Source organism: Grus americana, chromosome 13 (genome assembly GCF_028858705.1).
Source record: "Grus americana isolate bGruAme1 chromosome 13, bGruAme1.mat, whole genome shotgun sequence".
NCBI classification, from domain to species: domain Eukaryota; kingdom Metazoa; phylum Chordata; class Aves; order Gruiformes; family Gruidae; genus Grus; species Grus americana.
This window is the reverse complement of record NC_072864.1, coordinates 21,625,845-21,647,170: the sequence shown is the minus strand read 5'-3', so window position 1 is coordinate 21,647,170 and position 21,326 is coordinate 21,625,845. Positions and strand designations below refer to the sequence as shown.

General features: G+C 58.6%; 2 protein-coding genes across 2 annotated transcripts; both read right to left on the bottom strand.

Annotated features, from left to right (window-relative positions):
- Nucleotides 1-81: 81 nt before the first annotated feature.
- GOT2 (glutamic-oxaloacetic transaminase 2) lies at nt 82-12,530 on the bottom strand. Its single transcript, XM_054840546.1, has 10 exons — nt 12,366-12,530; nt 7,544-7,700; nt 6,081-6,209; nt 5,662-5,721; nt 5,406-5,567; nt 5,087-5,191; nt 4,016-4,166; nt 3,624-3,789; nt 2,496-2,646; nt 82-2,011 (listed from the first exon to the last, which is right to left on the bottom strand). The coding sequence occupies exons 1-10, from the start codon at nt 12,503-12,505 to the stop codon at nt 1,889-1,891; spliced, it is 1,344 nt and encodes a 447-aa protein (XP_054696521.1). The 5' UTR covers nt 12,506-12,530; the 3' UTR covers nt 82-1,888.
- Nucleotides 12,531-13,942: 1,412 nt separating this feature from the next.
- On the bottom strand, nt 13,943-19,691 carry CALB2 (calbindin 2). The gene is made up of 11 exons (XM_054840675.1): nt 19,562-19,691; nt 16,846-16,922; nt 16,545-16,634; nt 16,374-16,454; nt 15,489-15,545; nt 15,319-15,396; nt 15,128-15,183; nt 14,882-14,921; nt 14,735-14,788; nt 14,410-14,481; nt 13,943-14,146 (listed from the first exon to the last, which is right to left on the bottom strand). Exons 1-11 carry the CDS (start codon nt 19,650-19,652, stop codon nt 14,030-14,032), a joined length of 813 nt encoding a protein of 270 aa, XP_054696650.1. The 5' UTR covers nt 19,653-19,691; the 3' UTR covers nt 13,943-14,029.
- Between the last annotated feature and the right edge of the window lie 1,635 nt (nt 19,692-21,326).

Genomic DNA, 21,326 nt, shown 5'->3' with positions numbered 1-21,326 from the left:
CCGTGGGTCAGGCTATCGCTGCCCGCTCTGCAGCTGAACCCGGCGAGACCCGCAGGCAAGGACAGGCAGAGAAGGCAGGGCTGTGCTCCAGCTCTACTTTTATTGTAACAGAACGGGCAGCAAAAAGGCCTAACGCAAGGTAAAAGGGCTCTCTGCAGCAAGGAGAGGCAGCTCCGGAGCCTACGGGGACCACAGCACGAGAACCCGCAGCGCCACGGGGCAGCACCCACGGCGGCGGCACGGAAAGCGGTTTATTGCACAAACTGGAGCAAGCGGCGGTTGCAGGCATCGGGCCATGTAAACAATCGCCACCGTTAAAAAGCGCGAACCGTCTGCCCTCCTCAGCCTGCACACGCAGCTCCTCTGCCGGCAAGCGTGGTGACAACGTGTTGGACAGGCCCGTCCCAGCTCTGGGCAGGAATGAGAAATGAGGACTACTCTGCTAACTGTCCTGGTACGGCTGCAAAGGGGAAAGGCGCCAGTGGATAGAGAAAGCTCATGCAGACTCAGAGGAAACCCCTCCAGGTCTGCACAGGGAGAGGTTTGCTTGCTGCAAGAAGAAACTCATGTTTCAGTGGCCGGTCACAGGGCGGCCTTTGGGAACTCATGCTGTCCCCAGCAACACCTACATTCGACCCCGGGGGCTTCAATTTCAGCTCCCTGGCACCGACTCCCACGCAGGGCAGCCCCAGCCCACAGCCCCAGTGCTCCTGGGGCACCCGGGTGGGAACTGCCCTCTCTCTCTCTGAGATTCACGGGAGATTGGGGTTTCGCTGGCCAGATAAGAACCCCTGAGCTGGCACATCCCCGACAGGGAATATCTGGTGCACGGAAGGGACAGGATGCAGCTGTGCGATGACAGGAGGAAGTCCCCAGCTCCACACAGCCATGCGCCAGTTTATTTGGATTAAAAATCAGTCTCGGATGAGTCACAGGGCCTTAGAGACACCCACTTTAAAAGGACAGAATGGTTTTTGAGGCATCAGCTCTCCAACTTCCCTCAGGATCTTTCCCTCCTGTTTTTTGGTGTTGCCAGAAATTTGGCTGAACAGAGTGGATGAGAGGGACACCCTGCACCCCCATGTGAGGGTGGACACGGCTTAGGGACATGCACACAGACTCTGCTTTGCAGGGAGGGCTGCTGGGCTTGGAACAGGGACGGGGAGAGGCAGAGACCAACAGAGAGCGGTTTTCAGAGGAGGTTCTTATTGGGGAGAGTGAGAAATTGTTTCACCTTGGGGCACAGGAGTGAAGTCAGGAGAACCAGGCAGGTTTTGAGGAGGGACATGGGTCTGCCCCACACACCAATGCCACTGTGAATCACACCGGAAAGAAGATTCCCAGATGGGAAGAGCAAAGCCAACGACGGAGCAGATTTTAGTAGTGAGAAGTCCTCAGAGGGCAGCGGTGGCGCTGCCCAGCCCCGGGCTGGGAGCAGGAAGGAGGACGGAGCCCACTGGCAGCAGGGACCAGCTGAGGAGGTGGCAGGGATGCACCAGGGCAGCCCTCCTGCTCAGCCCACCCAGCTCCCGGCAGCCTCACAAAGCCTTCTCCTGGAGAAACGAGCCTGGGGAAGCCTTTGGTGCCTACGCCGCAGGATGGCAGTGCTAAGCATTTGCTTCCTCCCGTGCAGACGGGTGCTGGGGCTGACGGAGAAAGGATGGACACCAGGGGAGAAGGGCTGTGACGAGCGGGAGCCAACAACCATGTCCCTGCTCCACAACACAGGGTGGTTTTTGACTAGGCTTCTACAACAACTCATCTACAAGATACATTCAGCAGCGGCGTCAAGTGCTGTGGTTGGAAATATTCTGCTTGTTTCCTTTCCCTCCCCATCTTCGACTGGTGGGGAAGGGAAGGCCACCGGCTCCAGGGCACACCTTTGTCTTTACTTTGTGACTTGATGGATGGCATGAGCCAGGTAACCTACATTGCCCGACGTAACTCCTGCCACAGAGATTCGTCCGTCCTTTGTCATATAGATGGAGAACTCCTTGGTCAGCCGCTCCACCTGGGGTGAAAGAGCAGAGTTCAAAGCATAGGCCAACCTCTCTTAGCGGAGTGCAAATTTACCCAGCTTGCTGGAACGGAAAGCCAACTGGGAGGCAGCGGACATGGCATCCCACTACCTGCAGGGCCAGCAGCACACCCCGTAAACCAGGAGAGATGCTGCTCGGCTCTCAGACAACGCACGAAGATGGCAGATGCTCAGCCAGGAGAGTCACCTCACTTGAGCTGACCTTTAAGGTCACCTCAGAGCAGCACTGAGTGACTGCTTCCTTTGAGAGATAAGCAGGCTATGTCTGCTTTCAACCTCCACAAGCACAGCAGGGAGCTGAGCAAGACGTGGGTCCCCACTGTGCTCCAGTGCTGCAGGCTTGGAAGATGTTCCTCCTGGAGGAAGGACTGCCCATGAGGGCTCATTTTGGCACCTGCAGTCAACATCTCACTGCAAAGGACCGCAAACACCTTGAGAGCACAGGAACAGTGTTTACCTGCTCAGGCTTCAGCCCCGTGAAGCAGAACATGCCGATCTGGTCAGTGATGTGCTGCCAGTTGTGGGAAGATCCCTCTTTCTTGAGGTTGGACACCAGCTGAGTCCGCATGCTGATGATCCGGTCAGCCATGCCCTTTACCTCCACGAGCCTGAGAAGCCAACCCAGGAATCGCTCAGAGCGGGGCTGGGATGCACCAACGCTGCTCCACCCCCACCAACTACCAGGAATCAACCCTCTCCAAAAACATGGGGGATGCAGATGAGCCTCATACCCCAAAAACACAGGGGATGCAGACGAGCAAAGACCAGAGAGCGTGAACTTGTAGCTCCAGCTGGGGAGCTGCCTTCTTTCTCTTGGTACCTGAGGGTGACTGCTCTCTATTTATTCCATAGCTGTCAGACACTACCACCACCGTGTCGGCATCTCTCACTTCTGAAAGCCATGGCTGAGTAGGAGGCCTCATGGCAGCACTGCCCAAACCCAGATAAAATAATATCTGCAGATAACCCAAGAGCGTATGTGTACCTCCCAGCGCAGGCAGACATCCCTGCTCCAAGGGAGCACGGCTAGGAGATGTCTCTGCTGGGCTCTGGATCCGGCACAAGCGTCAGCTTGCCAAAGGAACACGGCTCCCAGCGAGGCCACAGCACACTGCCAGCCTTTGTTCCGCCAGGCCAGCTGCCGGCACGGACCTGACACCGAGGGGCTGGGAGAGCAGCACAGGCTGATGCCAGAAGCGGGCGTAAGGCATGAGCGTTACATTCCTGGGTCTCATTCCCAGGGGGCTTATGCTTCCACTTCCCCCATGTGAGACATACTACGTGGCTACAACGCCTCAGTCTGCCTTGTGTAGTCCTTGGATAGGCAGCTCCCGCAGCCCTCAATCCTGGGGGAGCTTTAACTTCTTTACAGTGTTTTCTGCCTTGGTAACACAAGAGAAACCTGTTTGTGTCAGGCTGGGTCAGTACCAGAGATTCCTCCAGAGGAAAGGGGTGGCACATGGTTCTGACTGTACCCCTGACGCTACGAGCTGCCCATGACAGCAGCAGGCAGTAAGCACAGCACAGGGCTGCCCCAGAGATACCTCACACCTCGCTGTCGTGAGCACTGGGGGTTCCCTCTTACCACTCCTTCCGAAGGTCAGGGGTGTTGAGGATCATAGAGGCAATGCGGGCTCCGTTCAGGGGTGGGTTGGAGTACATGGGGCGGATGAGGATCTTCAGCTGCGATTCAACCCTCTTGGCTTCTTCTGCGTCACTGCAGATGACCGTGAAGGCACCCGCACGCTCTCCTGAAAGAGGGGCAGTCAGGTCCCAGCCTCTGCCCATGGATACCCAGGGGCGTTACCCAAATGCCAGACAGCTTTCGCGGAGCCCTGTTCTCTAGGATGGTCTCTACCAGCTCCCAGCGGGTCATCTCCTGCCGACCAGTACCGCAGGATGAATGCAAAGACACTGGTTGCTAAACCCCGGAGGCAGCCTGGATGAAACCGTCTCCACGCCACCTGCTCTACTCACCGTACAGCCCCATGTTCTTGGCGTAGGACTGTGACAGGATGACGTTGATGCCCTGCTCGATGAAATACCGCACAGCCCAGGCATCCCGGTTGATGTCCCCGCTGGCAAAGCCCTGGTAGGCCATGTCAAAGTACACGAGGAGGTTTCGTTTCTGCCAGCGAAGAGGGGAGAGAGCGTCAACAGGAGCTGAACACCCCTCCAGCGAACAGGGCAGCAGGCTGAAAAGAGCTGTGCAGGTAGTGGCCTGCTCGACCGCAACTGTTCTCCAGAAGCAGAGTCATTCCCCTCTGTTTGCCACAGGGAAGACAGCCCCAAAACCACAGTTACCCCACCACACGTCGAAACCGCAGGTAAAGACCCTCCCAGTGCATTTATGGGATGTGCAGGCTGGCCCAGGAGGCAGAAGTGGATTCAGCAGTAATAAATCATTCCATTTCAGTGTCTCCTGTGTTACCAGTTTCCAGGAAAATGACCTGGGAACCCTCTGGGCAGGTGCCAGCCCTTCCAGTGCCTCCAGGCAGATAACCCAGCCACACTGCCCCTCAGTCAGGAGACCTGCAGCCATCCGTGGGCCACAGAGGTCACTCTGATATCTACCAATTCTCAGGCCAGGCATTCCCAGGCCAAATTTCACTGGCTATGGCTTGGGGGAACAGCAGGGAGGAGGAGGAGGAGGATGAAGGAAGAACCTGCCCCTATCTGTTTCCAGCTGAAGCTTGCGAGGAGACACTAGGCACATGAAAGATCTTCCAGCATTTTTAATACACCGGCACTGGGAGCACCCCTCCAGCTAAGCTATCACAGCTCACTTTTTCAACCCTGCTGCTCTCCTTTCAGGTTTCCACACCCCAGCTTCCCAGGAAGGAGCCAGCAGAAAGTCCAGTGGGTAGCTAGAAGCTTTATGGATGCACTTGTCTGGTTCCCATCTTCCAGAGAGGAACATGACACATCCTGGCTTCAGGGAAGGGAGTAACCTTTAGCGCAGCAAAGGCCAGATGCCACCCAGGAAAGCCCAGAGATGTGGTTTTTCCCAGGAACAGCACAGTATCCCCAGGACACTTTACTGCTCACCTTCACCATAGCTGCCATCTCCTTCCATTGCTCCTGCCGGGGATCCACCCCAGTGGGGTTGTGAGCACAAGCATGCAAGAGGATGATGCTCTTCTCTGGAATTTTCTAAGATAGATGTTACAGAGAATGAATTATTAATGACATCTGAGCACTCTCCTCAGCTGCCAAGATGGGACTCTTGCCCCAGAGAGCTTAGACGAGCTCAGCAAGGCTTCTAGCCTTGATTTGGTGCCTTCAGGCATCATATTTAAGCTAAAGCAAGATGGTCGCCCATCTCCCCACATCACCTCCCTGCTTCCAGGCAGGAAAGGCAACTCACGGAAATGTCATCCATGGCTCCAGAGAAGTCAAGGCTGCACGTCTTGGGGTCGTAGTAGCGGTAAGCTTGAAGTTGCAGGCCAGCATCACGGAAAATGGGGGTGTGATTGCCCCAGGATGGTTTGGGTAGATACACATCACGGCTAGACTTGAAGAACCGTTGCTGGTCAAGAGGAAGACAGAGCATTCAAACAATTTGGACAGATTCAAGCAGTTAGAAAACCCCAAAGATTCAGCTCATCAAAAGATGTCCTCACCAAAAAGTTGGCTCCGATTCGTAGAGATCCAGTCCCAGAAATACCCTGCACAGTGACGTACTGCAAGGGAAGAAACAACTACTTGAGTCTGAGCAGCCACGGTGTGATACAGGGAGCAGCCCTGTCACTACATCATCAGTGTTAGCAGAAGCACACCCAAACAGGGACATGGGGCTGGAGGAGACCACAAGTCCAGATGCAGGGCAGGGAGCTGAGACCCCCCGGCAAGGTCAAATCCCCTCCTCAGGAAGGGCTACTTCACCCCAGCCTTCAGAGGAAGCAGTAATCCTTGGGTCTGCCAGCTTGCAACTCGGAGGCACGAGTACCCCCGCCTGTCCTTCCACTTCTGCCGGGCACCCACATATGCTCCATGTGTCAGATAGCGCTGCCCACCCCCTGCTTCCCAACCCACTCCTTACCCGGCCGCTCTTGAAAGCCTCGCTGTTTTCACCCAGAGCCAGTTCCGCGGATGCCCGGGTGAAATCCGCCAGCCCCCCAATGGGCAAGTACTCCTTGTCCATCTTCTTGGATGCTATCATGGCCTCCGCCTGGGAAGGAGGACACACATTCAGCAAGGAAGGCATCACCATGGAGAGGATGGCGGACAGCTCAAGCTTGCTTCTCTTCACATTCGCTCGCTCAAGATGGGCAAAGGTTGGTTTACAGGAGTTTCCCTTCAAAGATCAGAGCTCAAAGCTGGGGCAGCAGTAAACATTTCAGGTGACACTCTTGTTTTTACCACGGGGCAAGGTGCCCAGCAGCCACCACAGCCCTCAGCGGGTGCCAGCGTTGGTATAGCAGAGCCAGGAAACCCCACGCCAGAGGAAAGCACCACTTCCAGCCTGTTACAAGTCAACGCTGCTGCACAAGGACGCACGTCTCTACATAGGGAGACATCCCAAAACCAGGTAGGGTAGCAAGCCCTTTGCAGGGACTCATCATGCAGGGAATGTTATTGAACTAGATGGAGCAGGTTAAAAAAAAAAAAAAAATCCAGAAACCTCAGCCCATTTTGAAAGCTAGCCCACCCGAGCCTTAAACATGGCACTCCGCAGTTTTGCTAATCTCTATTTATTTTGATCAGACCCAGCATCAGAAACTAGTTCAAGTCCCAACCTAACACAGGATCAGAGAGTGGAAGCAAGAACAGCAGACAAGGAGCCACGCTCAGGAAAAATACAGTGACAGAGAGATCTGGAGCACTCTGGGAACCCTATCCATGCTCCCAGAGTGGCGGGACAGACCCTGGCAGCGTTCACATACCACCAGGAAACTATTACTGCAACACCACCTTGGCTTCCCAGTTGTGACCCAGCTCCAACACATGCCGACCCAGGGATGGCTTTAAACCCCACGCTGATGGGAGACACGGACATCGCATCCTCCCTACGCCAAGGAGACCAGCCAGTCAATATGTGTATCAGCTGCCAGCTTTTTTAACAGCCTATTTCTGCGCTTACAGCCTTGAAAGGCTCTGTAATCCCCTCAAGGGCAGCGTCCGCATCCACCTCCCTGGGCTGGAGTTTTAGACTGGCTTATGGAGAAACTGGTAACAATGGCTCAGCAGAATTTCTAAGACTAATCCATTAAGGGGACAATGTCAGCTCTTTCCTCCCATGTGGGCTGGCCCAGGGAGCATCAGCCTATTCAAAAAACACCTTGAAGTTCAGAGGACAGCTGGGTTGCAGGGTTCCTGGAAGTCAGCAACTAATTAGATTTACCCGGATGAGAATAGGACACCTATTTCCTGTTTTATCTCCTAAAACCGGCCCCATTGTGTCTCAAAAGCATTTGTACTCCTAAGGAAGACATCCGGGAACACTGTCCTGCTCTGTCAGAGACAAAGCTCATTCTAAGGACCAGCAGCCAGCCCCAGGCTCACCTTGCGAACGCAGTTCAGGACGTACGGCTTCCCGTTGTCATCCCGGTATGCCCCCACACCCAGGTTCATCTTCTTGGAGTTGGTGTCGCGCTTGAAAGCTTCTGTCACCCCCAGGATGGGATCGGGGGGACCCATCTCCACATGGGACCACCATGAGCTGAAGGGAAAAAAAGAAGCAGCTAAGAATTAGGCTTGAGAACTGGGCAGGGACATGCATCAACATGGCTAGAGAAAAGGTCAGGGAAAATGTTGTCTTTAAACCACTGGAAAAGGTACAAGCAGTGGCAAGAGAATTATCCGGGGGCGGGGGAGAAAACCCAACTCCGTTATACTCCACGATCTGGCACTGCATTTTACGTTGCAGAATGGGCAAAGAGCCTCAGTTCGCTGTGGCTGAAGATAACTGACTCCCTCCTAGTCATTAATGCGTAGGAATGGCCCTGCTTTCCTTATGCGCCAGAAAGGCCCCAGGAAACAAGCCCAAAACTCTCATGCCCTGGCCACGCACTGTCGCCACAGCCTACAGGATAGTCCCCTCCAGGGAACCTCGGCCAGACCCAGGCAATTGCATGACTACAGAGCCTCTTCCAAACTCCTGGAAGGACTCCTGTGCATGAAAACTAATCTGCTTTTCCCACATTGGCTGACCTAATGCAGATATTTCCCTTCCCTGCCCTACAAACTCTGCCTCACTGAAGAGGGATGTCGTAGCCAAATGCTTTTTTCCTAGAAATTGCACAGGACACTTTCTTCCCAGGGTGACAAGTGACAAGCTCTGATGCGAAGGCCCCTTCCCTTGCTGTCAAGCACGAAACCTCCCTGCGTCAGGAGGAGCTTTGTGCCCCACTCCCCAGCAGCTGCTCCACAAACCACCCGCCTCTGTCCTGTTGGCAGGACGTCCTGAAGACGGAGAGGCTCTCTTAATGTCAAGGGCAGACCAGACCATGCTATAAAAAGAAACCCGTTATTCTCTCTTTGGCCACAGCCTCTGCGCCGTCCCACGTCCAGGCTTTGCAGGTTTGTAGACAGTGCAAGAGGAGCGGTGTGGTAGTTTTTAACCTCCCTTCCAGAGGGCTACGGCTGTAACAGCCCCCTCCTGAAGACAGAATTACTACAGAAGATGACTCCACACAGCTCTGAGCATCCTAACTCGCAGCACCACACTGGCACTTACCCAGACCCCTGAGCTTGTCTCCTCTGGGGCAGGATTCAGTCTTGATTGCTAAAGAAGAAGCTTTCATAGCTAATGTTGCCACATTTCAGCTTTACAAAGCTTTGCAGCCCCAGGGAAGGCTGTCTCACTTGAAGATAACACAGGAATACTGTCCTGGGGCTGGATCCTGCCCCAGGCAATGCAGGCAGCCTGGAGCCACCCCCAGGCCAGCCAGACCTCCTGCTGCGTGCTTGATGCGTCCACACTGAAAGGCAGCAGAGCCAGGCGGGTTAAGGAAGCTCTAACACTAACGTGATCAGCAGAAGTCACAAAATCATTCTCTCCCTCCACTCTGTCCCTGTTTTGGGTCCGTTTAGACTCAGTTTAGTCACTACACAAACATACTTTGCACTAATGTGTGTTTTGGAGCCCCAGACATCATTTGCCCTTTTCAGATTTAACTGCTCTTCCCATCAGTACAGTATTTCCAAATAAAAAGCCTCCATTTCTCCTCTTGACAGGCTCTGTGGAAAAAAGGGCAGCAAACACGTACGAGGCTCGGGTAGTTTAAAAATGGAAAATGTGCTTAGCATTTTCTAGACCACTAACAAGTCTTAATTACCTCTCCGGTGAAGTACAGGATCAACTTAGGAGAAGGATGAGTCAGTCGTGCCAGCAACACACACCCTGCAGAGAGGGAGCAGCCTGGGGAGCCAACCTGAGCAGGACACGCAAAAACCCGCTGCAGGTTCAGGAAGCATGCGGCGCTGCTTTGAGGAAAAATCTCCCGTCGCCTGCCTGGCAATGAGGGGCGGGGGGGAACAGAAAAGCACCGGAGTGTGTCCCTCCGCAGTTTACCTGGTCTAGGATTATTTTCGTATCGGGGCTGCAGGAGCCCGGCTACCTGTTTTGAAGAGCTGCTGCTTCTGAGACAGTGACGGCATCTTCTTTCTGCTGGGCTTTTCACCAAGTGGCTTAGAGTGTTTGGGGTATTTAGGTCTCGATCCTTCCAACACTTAAGCAGGTCACCGGGCTCTAATATACTACTGCTGCAATTAATGCCGATCCTGCAGGTATTTACCAAAGCTGCAGCACTCCGGAGAGTTAAGTACTTTTGTTCTGAGCCGGTCTTTCTATTGGCTTAAGGCAGCGAAGGGCAGGTTTAGGACTGATTTTCCCGTTCTCAGCCTGAAGGTTTTGGGGTGAAGGCCAAAGAAAGACTCCTCTGCTGTTTCCAGGGAGGTGAGCTTGCAGGGAGACAGAAGAAAGAAGTCCAGGCTGAGTTGTCCAAACACATCAGGACACCCAAGAGATCAGAGAGGCAAAGCTTTCTAGACAGGGGTTTGGGACAAGAGATCTACCAGGGATTTGAGGCCGCAAGTCTTAACACGCCGCGACCCCTGCTACTGTAACGCTGTAATCTCTGCACAGCGTTATATTTTGAGTAATTAAAAGAGCATTGGTCTTGAATAAAGGTCAAAGTTATAAACTGCACACCTTCTCTGCCAAGCTGGAGGTATTTCGGTGCGGAAAACTACATGAAGGCAAGTTTAAGCTGGGGTTGAACCTGAGGGACACCCGATGTAAGCCAAGGAAAGCACGTTCTCCAGCTACGGGACTTGAACGTAGGCAGCCTGAGTCAGAGTTTAGGTGCTGAGCAGACATGGTATTTGAGTAGTCTCCGTACTCTTCAGCCAGGCTGGTCCTCCGAGCCGGTTTAATGCACAGCTGCAAGCGCAGTGTGATAGATGGGACAGACGGGGTAGGAAAATGCACCAGAAAACACGTAAAGCAGTTTAAAATGCAAAATGTAAGTGGAATTCCTTTAAAAATGTAAGTGAAATTCATGGCTCGAGCTGCAGAGACCTAGGATCATGCCCATGGACTCAAGCCAAGCCCAGAAAGCAAGTTTTCCTGTAGGTAGGCAAGCGTTCACAAATCCAGTGAAGGCTTCCATTGTGAAGAGGCCAGTCCACGTTCCCTGAGGCATGGCCACGTCAGATACCGGGTTTCAAAACCTCTGCAGAGCCCCTACAGCAGTTCTGCTAGCCGGAGCAGAGTGGATGGGCCAAAGGCAACACTGGCTGGATACCACAGCTAAAGCAAATATTTACACGAGACCAATGCCAACAGGCTGCTCTGGCTACTATGGTCCTTTCAAGCTTAAAAATTCATTGCCCCAGCCAGCTGCAGTAAGCTTCCCACCAAGAAAAGCATTTAAAATAGCTGTCTCGTGATACATCAGAGCAGACTGAGTTATCACCTTAATTAGCGTTTGTGTGTCAAGGGGAGGGAGGCATTTTAACCATTTTGTATCTCTTCACCTCTGTCCTGATTTCAGAAAGGCCATTCCCAGCACAGAGCAATTTTAACAGTGACAAGTTGCTGAAGATAAGGAAACAAAAACTGCTAATCACTGCTTGGGCAGAGAAGGAGCCACTGGAGACTGCGCACAAAGGCTCTTTACTTACAAAAGAGATAGTCCCTTTTAGGTGACCTAGATTCAATTTGGTAATTTAGAGTTTGTTGTATAACAAGCTTGAGAAAAGCAAAGGTATTGCCAGCGGGTTTGTGTACCTTTTACAGGCCTGCTACAGTCCAAGGGTGGAAAACACAAGTTCTAGATACGCGCTCCTCCGCACCTCTGAGAGGAGCCATCTCCCAAGGCAGCGAGGGGCCGTGCTGGACAGAACAGGGTTAATCAATATCTAATAGTCGTCTTTATCTGCTGGAATGGGGAAATAAAAATCCCCGCTGCTCTCCTGCACTGCCAAGGGCTGGGAGCCGTTCCTTAAAGCTTCCCAAGGCAGCACGGGGGCAGGAGTCACAGCGCTCTGGAGAACAGCAAGGCCTTGCCCAGATCCCTCTGCGTGCCTCTCCGCCACCTGGGCACGGTGGTGTTCCCTGCCAGCGCCCAGCTGCACCCTGTATCCTTCTGTCCATCCTCTACTGAGACAGCTGCCAGTGCAGAACTGGTCCTCACTGGTCCTCCCCTGCTCCCATCCTGCCCACGCCAGTTTTGCACAGCTGAAAGCATGGCTCTAGTGCAGGCAGCGCCACCCCAGCCCCGCTGCACGACGCGTGGGGTCCCCGTAGAGCCACGACACAGTGCACGATTCCCAGGCCCGTTTCACGGTGCAGGGGACCCCCTTGGTCTCACTACAAGGTGCATGATGGGGAGCAGCACCCCGGCCCCGGTGCCCAGGGTCCCCCCGCGTTGCACGGTGCACGCCGCCAGCAGCACCCCGGTGCCCAGGGTCCCTCCCGGCCCCGGTGCACGGTCCAACCCGGTACCCTGAGGCGCTGCACGTGCCCGCACCACCCCGCCGCGTGCCCACGCGCCCTCCACGGCGGTTTCTCAAGGGCAGGCTGGGGGCGCCGGACCCGGCCGCAGCCAATCAGAGAGCGAAGACGAGCCGCGCGCCCCCCGACTCACCGCGTTCCCCAGCCAATCCGCGCGCCGTTCCCACGGCAACCCCGCTCCCAACCCGGACGTCACCTACAGGCTCCGCGGAGGGACAGGCTTCCTCCCCGCGAAGGGCCCGCTCCCCCCCCCCCCGCCCCTCCTCGCCTCACAGGGGCACCCGGCACCGGGCTCTGCGGCGGGAGAGCCGGCACCGGAGAGCGGTGAGGGCGACCCCAGGGGCTGAGCCGTCCCTCAGCCCTCACCTGGCGCGGGCTGCTGCGGCGGCGAAGCGTGGGGCGGCGAGGAACCGGCGGGTGTGGAGGAGAGCCATGGCGGCGGCGAGCGGGCTGGCGAGCGGACACCTCACACCGCGACCGCCGGCCTCGCGCCCCGCCCCTCGCATGCACCGCCCCGCGCCGGATCTCGCCGACAACACGCCCCCTGGCGGCCGGGAGGTCTCGCTGCAGCCGCGCCGGCCGCTCGGTCCTGCGGTGTACTGGGCGGTACTGGGTTGTACGGGGCTGTACAGGGCTGTACTGGGTTCTACAGGGCTGTACAGGGCTGTACAGGGTTGCAGTGGGCGGTACTGGGCGGTACTGAGCTGTACTGGGTTCTACAGGGCTGTACTGAGTGGTGTTGGGCCATACTGGGCTGTACTGGGCTATACAGAGCTGGAATGCACCATACTGGGCTGTATGGGGCTGTACTTCACCGTATAGGACTGCACTGTGCCATACTGGGCTGTGCAGGGCTGTACTGGGTCCTATGGAGCCATACTGGGCTGTACGGGGCTGTATTCAGCCATACTGGGCTGTACGGGGCTGTCCTGGGCCATATGGAGCCATACTGGGCTGTATAGGACTACACTGCACCATACTGGGCTGTACTGAGCCATACTGGGCTGTGCAGGGCTGTACTGGGCCATATGGAGCCATACTGGGCTGTACGGGGCTGTATAGGACCACACTGCATCATACGGGGCTGTAGAGGGATGAACTGGGCCATACAGGACTTTATTGCACCATACTGGGCTGTATAGGGTTGTACCGGGCCATACTGGGCTGCACCACATCATACTGGGCTATACGAGGATGAACTGGGCCATATTGGGCAGTACAGGGACTACTCCCCCTCCACACACCCCCCCTCCAGCGTCGCACTCACCCCCCTCCCCCCCGATGCGTCTGACACCCATGGGTGAAGCCAGCACCCGGCACCCACCCCGGTGCCAGATGGGGGGACTGGGGTGTCCCTACCACCGCTGGGAGAGGTGGCACGGAGACTCCCCCAACATCGCCACCCCACCATCAACTGGTTTCCTAAACTGGGGGGGACACACAACACCACCACCCCCCCCCCACCCCAACCTTTGGGATGTCCCTGAGCCTTTGGCAGGGTCAGGGAGGGGTAACTGGGAGTTACTGGGAAGTGAGCTGTCACAAAATTGGGGACATCAGTGTCCCCCCCCCCTCCCTGCTCCTCCATCTCTCTCCCCAGTCGCACTTTGGGGGGGGGTGTCCCCCCTCTCCCTGCCACCCCCGGATGGGGAGGGGGGAAAAGTGAGACTTGGGTCTAGCAGTACTTGAATTTATTTGTAAACTCTTCTTTGGTAAACGAGAAAAACTCAAGAAAAGACCAAACAAACCAAAAAACACACACACACCCCCAAATAAAATAACTAACTAAACCAACCGGGCGGATGGGGTCAAAAAAAATTAGAGTTTTCCCCCCAAAGTGGGATTTTAACAAACAGCAAACCCAAGGGGGGGGGGGGGGGCGGGGGGCGCTGAGCCCCCGTCGGGGGCTCAGCGCCCCCCGCCCCCCCCGCCCCCCCCAGCACTGCGTTGTTGACTGCTCCCCCCATTGTGCTTCTTTTTTTGGGGAGGAAGATGAGGAGCGTGAAAGTGCGTGGGCGGGGGGGGGTCCCCTACATGGGGGGCTCGTTGCAGAGCACGATCTCCAATTCCTTGCGGTAGAGTTTGCCCCCGTCGGAGAGGTTCATGATGCTCTTTCTGTAGTTGGTGAGCTGCTGGATGTTCATCTCCTGCAAAGGAACGAGGGGGGGGGGGCACTCTATTTTTTTCCCTGGGGAGCACCCCCAGATTGGAAAATACCCCCCCCGCCCCCCCCCAAACTCCGCTGCGACCTCCTATGGGTTGGCATCTGGACCAGCATCTGGTCCCTGGAGCAGGGATGCGGGAGGGTGGAAGATGTCACTGGAGAGGGACCGTGGTACGAAGAGGGGGGGGTGTCTGAGGGGGTGGGGGGCACCCTGGCTCCCTCCCCCATTTATTCTTCCCCACTTACTTTCTTATTCTTCTCGTACAGGTCTTTCAAAAGTGCGTCCAGCTCGTTCTCGTCAATGAAGCCGCTGCCGTCCTGGATAACGAGGGATGTCAGCAAGGGGAAGGACACGAGCCTCACACACCGCCCCCCCCCTCCCCAAGGCATGAGTGGGGGCCCCCCCAGCCCCTTACCCAGCACAGCCAGGGGTAAACCCAGCCCTCGCACCCCAAATCAGTGCGGGGAATCGACTCAACTGAAAACACGTGGGTTTGGGTTGGTGAGTTTTGCTTTTTTTTTTTCTTTTCCTTTTTTTCTGAGTTATATTTATTTGGGGCTGTTTCCCTACCTTGTCGTAGAAGGCAAAGATGGCATTGAACTCCTCTGAGGACAGCTTCATCCCCTGGGCAGCGGCAAGGGACACCGGGGCGTGAGGGAGGGGACGGAGAGGCGGGCAGGGAGGAGGAGTGGGTTTATTTATTGCTTTTTATTTTACCTGAAACTTCAGAAGGAAGTTTTCTTGCACAGGCAAAAGACTGAAAAAGAAGAAGAGCAGGGATGAGCGGGAAACAGCCAGGAAAAGATGGGGTTTTAATCCAAAATGACTTTTTGCTCAGAAACGTGAGCAAATTAAAGAGGAAAACTGTTTTCCTCGGAAGCTGGAGCAGACTCTTCCTAGACACGAATGTTTCGGGGTGTCCTTCCCTCCCCACCGCTTCCTCCTCGCCGCCCGTGACCTTACCGGGACATCTCCGAGAGGCCCAGCTTCCCGTCGCCGTTCATGTCGAACATCCGCAGCTATCGGGACAGAAGCAGCACCCGGTCACCCATCGTCTCCATCCTTCCCTCCCTCCCACCCGCCGTGGGGCGGTGAGACCCCCAGCGTGGGACTGCCCTGTCCCGGGAGAGCCGTGGTCCGGAGGTCCCACTTACGATGGTCTGCGTGTACTCCTGCAGCTTGGGCTCGTCGTAGGGCCGGTTCGCCTTCTTCAGCAGGTCCGACAAGAAGCCCTGGAAGGAGAAGGCTTTGCTGGCTGTCCCCGTCCCCAGGGACGTCCCACCGGCGGGGACCCGGCTCAGCCCACCCCGTGCCCGCAGCCCACCTTGAGCTCGTTGGCTTCGATGTAGCCGCTGCGGTCCGTGTCGTACCTGCGCCAAGCCTGCAAAGCAATCGCCGTGAACCTTAGCGTGGGCTCGCGGCCCACGTTTCCCCCCCCCACGGACGTGCGTGTACCCCCACACCGCGACATCCCCCGCCACCCTAGCAGAGTCGTCTCACGGCTCCGCTCTCAGCTCGTGGTGGCCTCACCGGTGCCACACGCTCTCCCTCGGGGCTGGACGCTTTTGTTCAGCCCCACGCCAAGAGTTCAAGCGCTATTATCCTCACGCCGGCGTGCGAGGCCGGGCTTTAATATTTGATTGCAGTCCCCAATTAAACAATAGTGCCTGCTTACCCCCCCTCATGCCATGGGGCGCTCCTCTTTCAGCCATCGCCTCCACCTTGGCTTCATTCTCCAAGCCCAAGCTCCCCCCCGCCGGGATTCTGCCCGTCTCCCTCCACCCCCAGCCGCATTTTGGTCCCTATCGGCAATTTCTCTCCTGCCCTGCGGATGGGTTCACCCGATGCAAGGACACGGTGAGGTTTTGGGGTGGCCCAGAGGGGGAATTTCCAGAAACAGCTCTAAATCCCACAGTTCGCCTCGCCTGGAGACCGGGACGAGGTGCCCGGCTGCCCTGAGAGGTGCCCAAGGAGTGCTGAGGACCGGGAAAACTCATCACACTCCTGCTCTCCCCCCCCAAAACCAGCACCATCCACGCCGGGATGCCTCCCCCCGCCTCCCCGTGCTGAGTTAAACCCAACAGCTTGGAGGAGACCGGGGTGGGGGGCGGTTTGGGCAATGCCAGCTCCCAGTTGTTTCTCCACGGTGGAGCCGGGCACCGGGGTGCGAATCCCGTGGGGACCCCCCGGCACAGCCTGTCCCGCTCACCTCCATGAACTCCGAGCTGGAGCCCACGTGCTGGCGGAAACACAGCAGGAAATTCTCCTCCGTGGGCAGGATCTGGGCCAGCTGTGGGGAACACGAGTGTCAGGGGGAAACGCGAGCGTCACGGGTGGGGAACACGAGCACCAGGGGATCCGCAGGGCCAGCACCGCTCACCTCCGCCATCTCAATTTTGCCGTCCGCATTTTTGTCATACTTGTGCATGAACTCCTTCATCTTGTCACCCAAGTTGTCGTTCTTGGAGTCCTGCCAGCAAGGAGAGGGGACGGGAGGGTTTAACCCCCCCACCCCGTGCCGGTGTCTCCCCCCGCCCCTTCCCACACCGCTGGGAGCCGGCAAAACCCGAGCTGTCCCCATCCCGCTGGCGGGTGCCGTTCCCAAACGGGGCTGCCGTGAGCCTGAACCCTCGGGCAGGAGGGAGAGGAAAGGGGGGAGCGAAACCAGGAGAGGCCCTTACCACACCCGCCCCCTTCCTCGCGCTTTCCAGCTCCTGGAAGAAGTTTTCCAGCTCTTTGCCTTCGATGTAGCCATTTCCTGGAGAAGGAAAAAAAAAAATAATGCAGTAAGACACCCCCCCTGCCCCAGGGTGTCGGCGGGTGGGAGGCAAGGGAGGGATGCTCCCGGGGGATGCAGCGCTTGTCCCCCTGCACACGGCTCCGGGGTGACTGCGGCAGCAAAGAAACACCAGCCGACAGCAAGTGTTACACAAACCCGGTGATGCTTGAATTTGCAGAGAGCCAGAGCCCCCCACCATGTTGTAGCCCAGCTGGGGGGGGGGGCACAGCCCCAGGCTTGTTCTCTGCACCCGCTTGTAGGGCGCAGGGGGCTCTGTCCCCATCCCCATCGCAGGGAGCTCTGTCCCCATCCCAGTGTTTGCTGCATTTTCTGCATCAGATGTCGTAACCGGGTGGTTTAATTAAACTTCTCTGTCCTGCCCGAGCATCCCTCAGCCGGGACTGTCCCCTCTCGACCCTCTGTGGGGACCGGTGAGGGCAAATGGGGAGCAGAGACAAGGCCCCCAGCACAGCATCACCCCCCCGGGTGCAGGATCAGCCCCGGGGATGGGGTCAGCCTGGTCTCCGGGGTGGCTGGGGGCTCAGAAAGGTCCCTGCCCCGTGTGCCCCCCACCCCTTGCTGCCGAGATCTATGCCGAGACGTGGTCCCTGCGGAACCCCGGGTATCCGCAGCCCTTCCCTGCCTGCGGGATGCTCGGCAGCAGGACAGCTCAGTACTGGCCCTCGGCGGCTTTGAGGGGGCGCCTTCGGCATCGTCACCCTCGGCTCCCAGGCGGCATCTTCTCCCCGCTGCAACACGGGGAAATAACCCATCCGCATCCCAGCTGGAAGCGCCTGGGGAAGTCCCAGGGCACCTTCCTCTTTGATGCCACATCCCGACAGATGAGCAGCATCCCTCTCGGGAGGGGACGAGGGGCTCGGGCGGTGTCAGGTGCCCGTGTGAGCCACCGAGGGGCTTTGCTTTCCACTGCCCTTCCCAGGGCTTTGCCTTTGCGGGTGCAGGAGAGCCCCAAGGTCCTTTGAATTCAGTTGGGAAAAAAAAAAATCAGCCAGAGTTTTGAGCTGGGAAAAAGAATAACGCCAAGAAAAGCCACGGCTGGTAGCCTGGTCCCCCCCAAGCAGCAGCTCGGACAGGTCTGATCCACGTCCGCAGAGCGGCGGGGTGCGGAGCGACACGGAAAATCCCCTCTGGAGAGCCACAGCCGGTCCATGCGGCTGCACCTCGGAGCCTCCCTGCACCATGGAGCCACAGGACAGCTATGGGTGGCAAAGTGAGGACACCAAAGACACCCAAGGGGACATCTCTGGGGCGTGAGGAGCCTTAAGGAGAAGCGGGTGAAAACCCCATCACAGGGGTTTAGGCAGAGGGAACGAGACAGCCCTGTCCACAGGGGGATGAACCCCGGGTCCCTCCATCACCCCATGCCCATCGGCTGAGGGAAGCAGTGGGGGCTGTTGGAGGTCCCCATGATGTGGCCGAGCATCGTCCTCATCAAGGCCACCATCTCCCCCGAGTCCCTCCTCTCCTGGCACCCGCCATGCCGCAGCCCCACAGCCCTGCCCTGCCCGGGGGCCACGGGCCAAGCTGGATGCGTGCCCGCCTCTGGGTTTTGGAGATGACGGAGCACATCCAAGGGCGCAGCGGGACGTGCTGCAGGAACACCCACACCGGGAGCTGCCCACTCCCACTGGGGTGCCACCGTCTCACCCTCCCCGGCTGCCTCCGGTGCCAGCTCCAGCGGTGACAGGGACAGCCGTGCCTGCGGCCCCGGGGCTGCGGGAGGGGCCCCGACGGTGCGGCCGGGAGGGCACTCGGCGCAGGCTGAGCTCCGGCTCCAGCAGCGCAGCCGGGGACGCTGCGTGACGCAGTTCCCGAGAGGGTTTTGGTCCCCAAACCTCGCCCCTGGGACGGGAGAGCCGGGGAAGGGCAGGAGCTTTCCCTGGGCTGCTCTCCCCAGCGGGCTGAGCCTCCTTCCCCGCACCACGGCGCTGAAAAAACCCATTTTCCCACCAAAACGATGCTGCTTTTCGTATTCCCCCCCACCGTCCCCTTTTTGGGGCTGGCAGCGATGGGGACCAGGGGTGACATGCCCGGCCGTGGCTCCGTGGGGAGGAGGTGACATCCCCGTTGGGGACACGGCCGGTGCCACAGCATCCCCGGGGAGAGGTTTTGCGGGGCTGGGGAGCAGGCGGGGAGGGACGGAGCGCTGCAGCCGCGGAGGGGCCATTCCTGCCCGCGGCCAGCACCCAGAGGTGACGCCAGCCCCGAGCGAACCCCGGCGCCGGGGACCCAGCACCGGGGACGGGCAGAGGAGACGCGGGGCACCCCCGGGCTCAGCGTCCCACGGGCTGGGGGCTCCTGGCGGGGGCCGGTGCTGGGGGTCCCCATCCTTTCCCGACGGGGAGGTCCTGGGGGGGCCGATCGTCTCCCCGATCCCGGAGCTTCCCCCCCCCCGACGGGGCTGCGCGCCGGGGGCTCTCCATCGTCCCGGGGGCTCTCCGGGCTCTACCTCCTCCTCCTCCGTGCTCCCCACGACGGGGAATCTCGCCCGTGCCCCCCACCCCGCGCCTCGCGGATGCTCAGCCCGGTGCCCTCCCCGCCGGTTTTTTTGGGGTGGTTGGTGGGTGACGGCGGGTCCCCCGCGCCCCGGGACTGACCGTCCGCATCGAAGTGTCGCCAGACGTCGAGGAACTGGGAGGCGGTGAGCTCGGCCAGGTGGAGGTGCGGGGCCTGCTGCGGGCCGGCCATCTCCCGCTCCCGCTCCCGCCGCCGCTGCCGCCGCCCGCCCGCCCGCCGCCGCCTTTTATACCCACCGGCGCCAACGCCACCCGCCGCCGCCAGGGGGCGCCGCTGCCCCGGGACACCGGCCGGACACCGGGGGGGGGGGGGCGGGACACCGGCACCGCGGGGGGGGGACACACCGGGACACCGGGGGAGCGGGACACTCGGACACCGGGACACCGGCACCGCCACGGGGGCGGGCACCGGGAGACCGGGACACCCGGACACCGGCACACCGGGACCGGCGGGGGCAGCACTGGGCACCGTGGGGGCAGCCCGTGCCACTTGTCACCTACCCCTGCCCTGTGTCTGCCTATGCCCTGCCTGACGTCACCTACCCCCGCCTGACATCACCTACCCCTGCCTGCCCCATGTCACCCACTCCTGCCCCGTGCCACCTTCCTCTGCCTTATGTCCCCTGCCCCGCCTGACGTCACCTACCCCTGCCCCGTGCCACCTGTCCCTGTCCTCTGTCACCTGCCCCATCACCTGTCCCCAATGTCACCCACCCCTGCCCCATCACCTCTCCCTGCCCTGTGTCACCCACCTTGCCTAATGTCACCCACCCCTGTCCTGACACCTAGCCCTGCCTTGTCACCCAGCCCTGCCACCTCCTCCTGCCCATCACTCCGTCCCTTCCCCGAGTCCCTGCATCCCTTCCCGTGCCACCCAGCCCTGCCCATGTCACCCAGCCCTCACCCACGTCACCCAGCCCTACCCCTGTCACTGCATCCCTGCCCTGTGTCACCGCATCTGTGCACCTTGTCGCTGCCCCCCCCGCCTCACTGGGCTCCTGACAGCAGCGTCACGGCTGTGTTTTTGCTGGTCCCGGCGGAAGGAGCAGGGCAGAGGCTGCCCCGGTGCCACCGAGGGACCATGCGATGGCTGCAGTGGGGTTGTCACCTGGGGCTGGGGCGAGGACACAAAGCCCGGGCACCGTGCCCTTCTTTTGGAGGAAAAACCCAGGAACCCTCGGATCACGACTTCGCCATCCCTGCTGGAAGGGGTCTCCTTGGAGGGACGGGAGCGATGCTCCCCCCAAACAGTGATGCTTTTCACCCCAGCTCCCCTTGCTGCCCGCCGGCTCATCGGGGGATTTTCTTTTCCCAAGTTTTCTCAAACGGCAGGGAAATTTCCAGGCCCAACCAAACAGCCACATGTGGGGTTTGTCACCGGCTCCAGAGCAGCCTGCCCAGGGGAAGCGTTGCCATGGCTACGGGGGGGGGAATATAATTCAGATTCAGCGAGAAGGCTCGGCCGATAGAAGTGCTTAATTAAAGATGAGAAGGAGGCAGGAAAGTTCAGACGTGTGCAGAGCAGAGACGTAATCGGCGGCAGGCAGCTGCGGGGAGTTAGCAGGGGGACTGCCCATCCTGCCGGGTGCTGCTGCCTCTTGGTTTTGTCTCTCGGTTGGGAGAAAAGGGGGTGCGAGGTGCTTACCCCAAATCACAGAGCCCACGGCCCTTTTGGAAGCGGGCTTGGGGACTGGGGGGTGGCCCCAAGCCTGGCGTCAATGCCAGGGCAGCTGGGGCAGGATGCCAGCGTGCGGGAAGGGAGATGCTGCGCCAGCATCCCATGGAGAGAGCCAGGCTGGACACGGAGCAGCGGGATGGCCGCCTTCTCCCTGCTGCACAACGCAGC